Below are 12,436 nucleotides of genomic sequence, written 5' to 3'. Positions count from 1 at the left end.
GTATCAGAAAGAGAAAAGTGTATTTAGATGTAATTTTCTATTTGTTTTGATCAAACTGTTCAAACATTTTAGAGGGCGTTTACCAGAAAAGTCATTCTATAAGCAAAGATATATCTACCTATATGTACGGTGCCCAGAAAAATATAAGCAATTTAAGAATGTTTTTTTAAAATCGATTAATATAAAAAATCAACAAAAATTAAGTTTTTTAAAAAAATCATTTTTATCCACCCTAATTGCAAGTCTATTTAAAAAGAACAGTTATTGGTGTGGGAAACTTACTTCTCTCCTGAGAAACAACTTGAGAGTGCAATTTCTGTTTATTTTCTCATCTATCCTTTTCGTATCGTTACAGTGATTATCGCGGTTGCAACTTCCTTCGTAATTCCAGTAAGTGAACCACCAATGTTTAAGGTGGACCATCCATTCGCCACCTTCATTGTGGAGAAAGAGAGCGGCGTAGTGATCTTCAGCAGCAAAGTTCTGAATCCTCAGTAGTTTGAAACCTCTTATCGAATATGGAAATGCACTACAATCTATTAATTGATAATAATTGTAATAACTGTATCGTTTATTTTATTAAAAAGTATTGCAAACATCTTACACAATTGCCATTTTTTAATTATCTTTCTACATGATTCCTGTCAACACGTTTTATCACTCTCCATCTCCACCTATTATTTCCTCCAAGTGCCACATAATTAGGGAGGATGAAACGTATCTGCAACGTGAACACGCAGTACTCTTGAACTCGAACTACATCTCTAGCCTTCTTAAACCCGAAGGTTTATAGCTGGAGCAACACACGCCTTCAATTTGTCCCGATCCTGGGAAAGATCAATCCAATCTTTTCCATCCTTGGTATATATCCTGTCCCAGCTAATTGTGAAGCAGGGCTGCACATAACAGCAGAGAACGAGGAGGGAAATCGAGTGGTGAAAGCGCAGCGTTGCAACCCATACGGTTCTAACCGTACACGTACGGAAATTTCATGGCATGTACGGACGTATGGTCCAGACGTACGGCTTCTCAAAATTTCCACTTGCTGTTTTGTCCCTCCTACATTGAAATGTTGACTGTGAACGTGTTTTTAGTAAAACAAATATGATAAAATTAAAGAACAGGAATCTCTTTTCTACTTTGATCATTAATTGGTGTATGCTTCTTAGTCAGTGAATCGACAGTGAGTGTACATGCTTGATTTGTTGTATTAAGTTTACTTCATAGGCGCAGACTCCACGGGGCTTGGGGGGTACTCGAGCACCCCCCCCCCAATATTAACGATGTTGGAGCAGAGCCCCCCAAATAATTTTGATTAAGAGGATCTAATGTATTATTTTGCTTCTCTTGTAAAGTTTACTCTGAATTGTGCCACATGAACTTAACTTTAAATACACATTTAAAATTTTCTAGACCATCAACTTTGGGGGGCTCAGACCGCTAAACCATCAACTTGGGGGAGGCTATGACCTGAGATAGCAAAACACACGACTCATTACTGTATACTAAGTATGTAATTATGAGTATTGTTAACATTTTTACTAAAAATAGTTTCAAAAGACGATGTGCATGAACTAGGGTAGTGGATGGGACGTTCGGACTACAAATGGCTTTGAAATGACATTCAGAACGAGATCATTGATATATTAGGGAGATCTGTTTTGCGCTCCATGGTAGCAGATATTAAAAGTCGGGAATATTTTGCTATTATGGTTGACGAAACTTGTGACATATCCATGCGTGGACAATTAATATTCTGCCTTCGAACTGTGAATAAAAAAATTGATATTTTTGAGGAATTCATGGGCTTTTATTAGGGGTGTGCGGGACGGGAAAAATTTTTAATTTCCCTACTAAGTCGTGAAATTTTCGGGACGGGAAATGTTCGAAATTTCCCGAAGCTCTGAAAATCTCTAATTCTACATGTCATTTTCACTTTAAGTGATTTCCGGATTAAAAACTAACAATTTACGATAAGTTCCAGAAATTGACAATGCAGAAAACGTCGAGAAATAACGACATTTCAACATGAGCATTCATTACTTCCCGACTGCTCGGGATCCCGAAAAGTTCGGGATCGGGACGGGAAATTTTTTTCCCGATCACGGTCCCGACTTTTCGTGATCCCGCACGCTCCTAGCGTTTGAGATTCCGAACACTGAGGCCAAAATTTAAATAAGGGAGAGAGTGAGTCATTCGTTAATTTATTTCAGTGATCAGAGCCCTCCCAATAATTTTGACAAGTCGGCGCCCCTGGTTCAGTTTATACACAGAAAGGCTAATCGGGACTGGAAATGCAGTTTGAAGTGGGATCCAAACCCATGTGACATGTATCTACACTGGGTATCGAAACCGGTACACCTTGAGTACAAGACGACAACGTTACCTCTACAAATCGGGAAGGCCCAAATGCATAAGTCTGTGTCAAAGACGTCATTAAATGATTCTAAACCTGGACCCCAATTCTTCAGATCCAATATTCCAAGACGATCAAGAGAACTGCAACAGCTTTGATTGCTATTGTTTGGTAAGTCGAACTTTTTCATTTTGTGCGTACGGTAACATCGTTTTCAAAAGTTGGCAACGCTGCCAGAGCGAAGCTGGGAAAGCGGGTAACTCCAGTCGCCCATTGCGCAATCCCGTTCTTCTCACTGTTCGTTGGTGGAGTCCTCTCGCGTCACAACTTGCGCAGAGACTTGTTCTCGTTCGCCTGTTGGGTCTCCCCGATGGCGCAGTGGTAGCGTTGACGCCTTGTAATCAAGGGGTCCGGGGTTGGATACCCGGCAGAGGTACATAGTGGTTCGGATCCCACTTTAAACTGTAGGTCCAGTCCGGATTAGCCTTTACTGTACACAAAGTGGACTTAAAACACCAAATCAATCAATCGTTCGCCTGCTCTACAGATAGCTGGTACAGGGTATAGGTCCATCGCAACGTTATCCCTCCATCTTCGTCTTGGCCTTCCTACAATCGGGTTTCCCAATAACAATCCTCTAAACTCTTTTTTCCTCTCCCATTTGTACCACATGGCCTGCCCACCTAAGTCTTTTTGATTTAAATATTCTAATAATATCTGGACATGAATACAAATTATGTAGTTCTACATTATATAACCTTCTCCACTCACCTGTCTCCTCATCGCCTTTTAGGTCCAAATATTTTTCTAAGGCAGTACTCTTGAAACTAATATAACAGTTTCGCAGTGGCTACAACTTATCGTTTCCTCCACATTTGTAATTTACATAAATATTCCATTGTCTTCATAGATGGAACAAACTAGTAGATAATGTTAATCACTAAGAGTACAGTTGCCATTAATATTTATTAGTTCAGATTAAACAGGGTCGATGTTGAAGCCCGAGGTTAACAACGTCGTAAGCCCCTACTCCTTTTCCGCCGATGTACAGTCAACGGCAAATATAACAGTAGGCAAATTGTTCATCACTATTTTCATTACTCTTTATTCCACACCCTGTGTTGTTTTAAGGAATGCATTTCTGTTGATACAAAGCAGATGTTGTGCTCTGCCTAATGACGTTTTTACTTCAATTCATGATCATCATATTGTGGAAAACTGACTGAATGAAAATGGTGATAGACAATTTGCCTTCTATTTCTTTTGCCGTTGGGTGGACAATTTCATTCATAACTTCCAGCCAATGTTACGTTAGATTGCTAGTTATATTATTAAATTTTTTGTTAACACATTTCAGATATCCTATTTTTCGTACTTTGGCCCTTTTGGAAGTAATATTTCTCCAGTGAAGGCTCGAGAATGAGTCACCACCAAGCCCACTTTCCCCTCGGGAGTAAGGTCGCACATAAAGATAGAAAGGAAGTGGGCGGAGCGAAGCAGTACACGCTGTTACAAAGAGTTGGGAGCGCTGCAATCGCTTTCTTCCTCCACGCAATCCCGTTCCCTCTCACGTTTTCATTAGTCGAGCCCTTCAGCTCACCGCTCAGGAGATGATCCCCAACGGAAGTACATTGACGTAGCGACAGGCGACTCCACTATTAGGGTTAGGGGAGTACACCCTGAGTGAAAAACATATGTGGACTCGCTGTAACCAATGCAGCGATACAAGTCGATTAGCGTTTCCAGTTTTAACTGGACTAATCCTCTTTTCAAGTCCTAAAAATGGTCCAGCAAGATTTTTAGTAAGATTTGGAAATGTTATCTTTTCTGTGATAAAGACAACTGCTTAGCTTCAAGAGGGCCTCCCCATGGCGCAGTGGTAGCGTCATTGCCTTGTAATCAAGGAGTCCCGGGTTCGATACCCGGTGGAGGCACAAGTGGTTCGGATCCCACTTTAAAAACTGTAGGTCCAGTCCCGATTAGCCTTACTGTGCATAAAGTGGACTTAAAACAGCAACTCAAACCAAAGCTTAGCTTCAAGATTAGTAACAAAATGTTATTTAATAATAATTGTTACTATTATTTTCGTCTTCAATTTCGAAGTAAAGAAATACGACACTCTCAGTTCCAACCGCAAAGCCAAGAAATTTTTCTTCCAACAAAGAAAAAATGTTGGACATTTGCGTCACTTCTGTTGTCGCCGCTCGTCGCGTAAGGTTTTGATTTCAAAGCATTTGTGATATCTACCGCGGCTCATGGTGATCTGCAAGTTTCTAACAATAAGTAAGAATATGCTATACTCCGCGGCTTTCTTTGATTTGAGTTCCTCGACATCAGGATTCAGAAATAAACAATAGTTTTTAACTGCTGTACTCTTAGTTATTACATGGCAGTGGAGAAGCGAAGTGCTGTGGATCAGCGATCTTAACCATGACGAAACGCAATTGAGATTTTAGTAACGACTTACCTTACGAAAACGGTTTCCTGACTTTAGGCCTGGAAGAAACAGAATGTCAATTTATGTTACTATTTTAAAGTAAGAGACAGAGTTTCATAACCGTATAATATTGTGGGCATAGTGAATATTAGAATATTCAGACATATGCTTATAATAAGGCCTATTATTAGTTATATGGAAACGGTGTGAAAGCTCACCAAATGCCGTATATTCTTTTTAAAATTATTTGAAATGCAGTCTAAATAATGCACAGGATAAGCAATACAAAAGTATTCTGGCCACTGAAAGAAAAGCAGCAAACTGTTGCTGCGGACACACGCTCTGCGTAATTGACGCAAATCAACTCCCACGCACTTCGAATAGGATACTAGACCGCAGCGGAAGGCTTTCTGCTACACCTAAAATCTGCAAATGGACCGCTCCTTCCCTTCAACCCCGCTCCCCGTTTCCCTCGTTTGGGGATCTTCTCGTGTGCGGTGAGCTGTACTTGCGCAGAGACTTGCTTTCGTTCGCTCGCTCCAGAGATTACAGAGACAGAGTATAAATCGAGGCCTGACAATGGCTACGAAGAGAGTTTGCAGATATTTAAGAGGCATCCGAGAGTCTTCGTGGTGTAGGGCAATGCACAGGGAAAAATTTTACTTCTTTTTACAAACGAAAACTCAGATTTGTATCAAGTTGCAAGAATTAACAGTGAACACTGGAAAAGAAGCTCATACAGTAGAGACAGAGTAAAAAAAAAAAATGAGAAGACCAATTTCCCGTCCACTGCAAGAAAGAAGTCAATGTAAACAAAGACTTGGTACGTGGCAAACTCTGTTTGGTTATTCCAAAGCAGCTGTGCGTGAATATAGCAAAGCCGCCAATCAATATAGCTAAACTATTGCGTGAGTCAAATGAAAACCTTAACCGTCAGACAAAAATAACAATATACAGGGTGAGTCAAAAGTCCCTGACCACTCCTTATAAAATGAAAGGGAGTGTAGATTACAGCAATTAGGCATGGTAGTAATATGTTAGACCTAGGGGGAAACTTTTTGGTGCATGTCATGACAACGTCCACCATCTTGTTGACCGCCATCTTGGATCCAACTTCATTTCCTTAAATGGGAAAGGAGGCATGTGGGATATGGTTTTGGGCTAGAATTTCACCAGAAATTCAGTGGTGAAGTCAGATTTGTGAAAACTTTAATGATAAAGAAGTTATGGACATATGAAAGTTACACAATGTTTTCAACATGCTGTCCACCTTGTGCTATGAACATGTTGAGATTCACCCTCTACAACTCAAATTTTTATGAAGTATAGACTTTTAGAGAAAATCTCATGGCGGCAACACTGATCAATTGAGCTTCAAAATACAAATTTTGTCATTTTAAAGTGACACAGTGAAGAGGAGTGGTTTCTTGCCCTCTGTCAGCCTAAAACTTACAGAAATGTCTCTGCAAATGAAATTTCAATATCTCTGTGCATTCTTACCACACCAGCAAGTTTACTAATGGAGGAGAAAGTTCGACAATAGCCTCAGTTCACAGGCAGATGGAAGTGGACCCCAAAGACTTATTCTTCTTTAGGTACACAGGCACTAACTCAAAGTTGAAAATATACGTAGATCAGCAATAAGTTTGTGCTAGAATGCAGAAAACTTGTGCAGCGCTACATATAGAAATCTACTAGATAGGAAACTAAAACAAATTTAGGCTTTCATTTGACTCTCGCTTGTATATTGAAGTTTGGAACCTTTTATCATAAGCTGTACACCCAACGGCAAAATAAACAGAAAGCGAATTGTTTCATCACTATTTTCATTCAGTCTGTTTTCCACACTGTGATGATAATGAAATAAAAGTCAATAAATAGAGGCCAACGCCTGTTTCGAATCAGCCGAATTCCATTCCTTTAAACACCACAGGATGTGGAATAAAAATAATGAAACCCGAGATGATCAATTTGCCTACTATTACCTTTGACGTTGGCTGTACAGTCAGCTGCAATAAAAATTAGGCACGTAGATCCTGATATACTCGCTTCCCTGGAATGAATTGTGCTGCTTTTCCATAGCAAGTTCAGCTACCTCTGTATAGTTCGGCAACACTCAGAACAGGGAAGTGAGTTATTCAGGGTCTAGATATCCCATTTTTATTGCGGGTGACTGTACAACTCTACCAATATACAGGGTGTCTCAAAAGTAATAGTGCAAACGGACACAGGTGAAAGTACACGATAATAGAAGCAAAAAGTCTCGGTAAACATTGGTCTGCAAACGAGCCGTTTTCGATATAATCGCGAATGTGTGATTACAAGCCGCCACTGACTTCATTGTTTGTAAACGTCGCCCTAGTTGGTAAAATGCTAATAATGGTCTATTTTGTAAACAAAGAGCAAAACTCGGACAGCGCAAGGAGTAAAGCACTCGGTGTTTACAAGATGCAATTAGAGGCCAGCATAGTCTGCCTTTTACCTACCCACTGCCCGCTTGCACGCGATAACAGGTTTACCTGCTCGCCTGCCCACGGCAACATGTCGACTTGCGTCTTTACCCGGGTTCTTGGTCTTCAAGGCGCTCTGCGCTTACAAGGTACCTGGGCATTCAACAAGACTCGGGCGCCTGCAAAACCTGCTGGAAGGAAACAGCCCTCCGGCAGCGTGTCGCTCCAGGTGTTTCATCACCACGTGGACGGCTGCAGCCAGTGTTGCCTACTTACGTATCTACTAAATCCTACGAAGTCCTAGGAGGAGCTTCTTCTCCAAGGAGAATTTATACACTTAGTGATTTCAGTTTAGCGTAAGCAGTTTTTATCTTATTGCCAGGAAATGCACGCAATATTACAGTTTCATTTATCTAAATGAATGATCGAGCAAACAAAAATCTCCTCACTGAAAACTAACTGTTTTTCATTGCATGGTGCCTTAACCAGGCACGCAGTGGCGCAACCAGAGGGGGCAGGGTGCATTGCTAACAACCTTGGACGGAAATTGTCTAGTGGAGGGGTCAGGGTGGGGGTCAAACATTAAAGTACAAGTCTCATCAAGTTCAATGCCGTAGCAAAGGGGTAGCGGGAGTCGGCCCTGAGCGCCGAACGATCTAAGTGAGAAAAGTTTTAAAACAGAGAATGCTATGGCGGCCCGTGATATTATTTGCTATTAATGTTGGTTTGTTACGAGTTGGATGAATTAATTATTTAATACGTCGCTCCATGTGAAAAGAAAATATTGTAGATGGAAATTTTACATGCCATATGTATGTACATTCGGAATGCATTTATCACGCACTTTCTTTCTTTCAAAACTAGTTTGTGTGCTTGTTTTCCATTATTAGCTAATGTGAAATTGACGTGTTGAAAAAAAATATTTCTAATCCTCTGTTTCAACACAAATGCGTGAGAACCGACTTCTACCACCTTTTTGCGTGATTTATGAGGATAATAATGCCTTTCATGCTACTTTATTACTATTATTGTGATTGTTCTTGTTGTTACGTTTATCCAAGTACTTGCCCTCCCCCCCAAACGAGGGTAACGGCAATGCCCCTGGCTGGCTACGGCCCTGGTGTTCGCAGTAGAACAGTGTGTTGTTTGACTCGCAACCTCAGCGTCGAACGTGACATGTTTCGGTCCTGCCCTATATCACTATATATACGTATATTGGTTATTTACGACATATACTTATGGATCCTGTGCCACGGAAAACCTATTTCAATGTGTGTGTGGGGGGGGGGGGGGTAGCAACATTCGTAAATCTCATTTCATTGGTGATGTGGCTTACGAAGCTTTGAGTTCCCTTTTTTAAGTAGTGAAAATCTAGTGCAGTTGGCAACACTGCAGAACGGTGTGGGTCCGGCGCCGTTTCTACTCGAAGCAACTACGTCATGCAGAGGGAGGGGTCTGCAGTTGATGGAAAGAACGAACTGAGACCTACTAGGTATCGTAAGACTGCGAGTACCCGGCGGGTCCACAATGCCTGCCAGGAACGATCTGGGCAGGTGGGCATACAAGCTGCTCAAGCGAGGGTGTTGCGCAAGTTGCATGGCATTTAAGGAGCGATGTCTCGCGAACGCGTCTGCTCCAGGTCTTGTGCAGGCCTCTGCATGCAATCAGTGACGGCTTCTACCCACACATTCCCACACATTATTACCATTTTACCAACTAGGACGACGTTTACAAACAATGAAGCCAGTGGCGGCTTATCGCACATTCGCGATTATCTCGAAAACGGCTTGTTTTCAGACCCATGTTTACTGAGACTTTTTTGTTTCTGTTATCGTGTACTTTCACCTGTGTCAGTTTGCGCTATTACTTATGAGATACCCTGTATTTATGGACTATGACTCGAACTATCAAGTGGGGTGTAAGGGGTGACCTTCCACGTAGTGCACCCAACTGTCAACCTCACTTCCACGTAATACACGCTGGACTGCTTTTTGCAAACTAACGAGGCTCTGGCGACTGGCCCTATGATCAGTATAATTTTGTGTGTTGTCCTGTTTTTTGTCCTTATGTGTGCTGAGTGCCCTTTTACAGCCTCAGCTTTTACCTAATTCAGAATATTTTAAGATTTTAGTTATGCGACGTTGCAGTTATGTTATTTGTGGGTGCAAAATAGCCTAAGTGTTGACACACCCAAAATGTTATATTCAAATTCAAGTGATCTTGAATAACCAATCACTGTAAGGAACTGGCCTTACATTCTATGTCCGAAATATAGGGTGACCATAATATTTTGACTCCAGAACGGAACATCCCAAGGAGAACAGTTTACTCCCTTTTTTCCATAAAAACCGTTTAAGCCTAATTATAAAATTAGTGCTATTATTAACGTATTGTTATTAATTATTAAAGGTTGGATAACATAAATGATATACCATAAACAATAAATGAAATATGATCTCCCGTTGTCAGAAGGCATTATTATAATCTAGGGAAGACTTACATAGCGTTTCTCGTCCTTTCTGATCAACCTTTGATGTTAAAGTTGAGTAATGCCAGAAGTATTTAGCAGAAGAACAAATCTTTTTTGATTGATTGATTGATTGATTTAGTTTATTTTACTTCGCGTTTTGTGCCTCTTGGCTAATTTGCGAAGATGAGGATGAGTGATGAAAGGATGAAATTGATGAATGGACATTCACAAACAACCAAGCCCGACCAGGATTCGAACCCGGGACCCTTGGCGTCGCAGCGCGATGTGCTAACCGCTCGGCCACAGGGTCGGGCAACAAATCTTTTTGAGATAAACTTTATTCTTCACCAATCGTTCATTAATCTCCCAGAAAACCTTACCCCACCTATCAGACTCACAACTCTAGATATTTCTTTTGAGTTTGTGTCAAGACGTAGGAAATTTAAATTCATGTTGCAATTCCGTAAAGAAACTGCATGCTTATTCACTGCTCTACAAATAACGGATCACATACAAAACATATTAATTTATCATGAAATCTCTTTCACGTTTAGACTTAGTTTTCAAGATAACTCCTAGGTTTTTTTATAAAACGGGACAAATAGTAGCTTTTTAATAAAATGGATGGGACGACCTGGACACACATCTGAAACGGGACTGTACCGGTCAAAAGGGACGTATGGTCACCCTACCGAAATGGGACATCATTCCCTGTTGAAAAGAATAAACATGCAACTTTCAGTTTCGCAAAGAAGGAGAGGGGATACACCAGTGCGCGCCAGTGGATAAAACTTGGGTTAACTAAGCTTATTCTTCTTTTCAGTGATACAAGCAGTAGCTGTAAGTCTGGTGATACCGGACGACCCTAACACATTCCACGCAGATCATCCGTTCCTCCACTTCATTGTTGAGAAGGACAGCGGCATTGTGCTCTTCAGCGGAACAGTCAGGTCTCCATAGCAACAACTCTACTAGAGCATCGTTGCAGCACAGTTGGTGAAAGGGAAGTCAACATATTAGAAAAAAAATGTTTCATTCCTGCTTCAAATGATTTGTTGGAAGTGTATCAGTATCCAATAAATAAGAATCAACTTGCAATTATTGTCTGTTCTTTACCAGTAATCCGTTCAAAGCATGTTCGTAATAAAAACGGGTCTTCAGTTATTCGTGACGGTGAATAATAAGTGAATTTTCGTGGATTACAGTTCAAGCGAGCTTTTGAAACTTCTCTAATCTTTCGAGATTGAAAACAAGAGAACATGTGGAAGATTGCCATGACATTAGATTTCAGAGAACTAAAGAGGTTTAAAAAAAATCATCTGATCTATAAACCTCCCAAAAATATTAATGTTTGTAAATATTAGAGAGCGTATTGGTTCAATATGACTAATGACGGTTTTGAACATACAAAGTGTATTTGAAAAATTTTCAGTCACTCTTCGTCTCTAGATTTTTTGTTATTCTACGTCGTTTTTATTCTACTTTTGGCCAGGGTTTCGGAGCGCTCCGGGTGAAGGGGGAGGTGCGCGGGGACTTTTGGCCGAAGTTTTTTTGTTTGTGGTCGCTCTACAGCACATCACCCTATGACGTCAGGGATCCGTGGGGTGGTTCAAATCCCGGCATGGGCTTGCACAGGGTCAACGAAGTTAGTAATAAGTTTGTTTTATACACTTGTTGAATTGTATCTTCTGCAAATATGCTGTATAAAGAAACAAACTGCCGGAGTACTAAGTGAGGCGAGTGTACAATCTTTGTGTGTATCGTTCATCAATTTAATCATAACATCGATCATCCCCATCTTCGCGATTAGTCAAAAGCGACAAAGAAGAGAAGTAAAATGAACTAAATCAATCAATCAATCATGCAAATTAAACATTGGTAAAACAATACAAGAATGCTGTTTTGGCTCAATAGAGAGAGAAAGAGAGAGAGAGAGAGAGAGAGAGAGAGAGAGAGCGAGCTATAGTACGTAAATTGTTCATTTGAGGTAAGTTGAAATATGAATTACGTAAATAGTATTTCTGTATTGAACTGTACTATTTTCTATTGTGACACTTAGATTAAGAGTTATAAGAGTTTGACTGTTATGTGTTGAATGGGTTACGAATAATTTCAAGCAATCAGTTTTTCTGCTTTGCGTATTTGTCCGACCCACCTCCCCCATACAACAGACAGCTTCGTTTTGTGCCGTATTCCGTGTTCCTTGCAGGTGACTCAGTGCAATCGGCTAGCGCATTGGTCTCGTGCCCGTTTCAAGAGGGGAGAGGGTGAAACTGGTACATAGCTTGTTTATGTGTGCTTTCGGGATTGAGAACTTCGTTCGCTGCGCTGTATGTTGCGTTCGACTTATCCGTACATGGTAGAGACATCGCCTTTGCCAGACAGATCCAGTGTTGCCAGTTGTATTAGAATTATGCTGCACCAATTCTGGCTAGATTGTTCTCTTTTAAAAGTATTACTTGCCCGTGTTGTTCTTCTCTTCACTGTCATAAAAAGAAGCCTTTAAAGGCTGTGTTCTCTTGTATCATTACATGCATATTATGTGTGCTTGTCAACGGTGATGTATGGACATTTAATGAAATTTTTAACGCCGCTGATACATGGACGTCTTCAGGACTTTTTCCAGGAAGGGACAAGCAAGGTATTTTTCCAAGGGAGGGGGCAGAATGAGGCAGAATTTCCCCAAAATAGTATTACTCCCTTTAAAAAAATTCTACAGTTTG

At 40.7% G+C, this 12,436-nt stretch overlaps 1 protein-coding gene across 1 annotated transcript in view; it reads left to right on the top strand.

The window, feature by feature from the left end:
* The window catches only part of LOC145990209 (iripin-2-like), an 84,861-nt gene extending 84,263 nt beyond the window's left edge, over window positions 1-598 (top strand). The window contains exon 8 of the mRNA XM_083125877.1: window positions 356-598. Coding sequence (XP_082982003.1) covers window positions 356-498 — 143 coding nt within the window. The 3' untranslated portion in view covers window positions 499-598. The remainder of the gene's footprint in view (window positions 1-355) is intronic.
* The last annotated feature ends 11,838 nt before the right edge of the window (window positions 599-12,436 follow it).

The sequence above is a fragment of the Lepisma saccharinum genome, chromosome 7 (genome assembly GCF_977018435.1).
Source record: "Lepisma saccharinum chromosome 7, izLepSacc3.1, whole genome shotgun sequence".
Classification (NCBI taxonomy): Eukaryota; Metazoa; Arthropoda; class Insecta; order Zygentoma; family Lepismatidae; genus Lepisma; species Lepisma saccharinum.
This window is presented reverse-complemented; position numbering and strand designations above follow the sequence as displayed.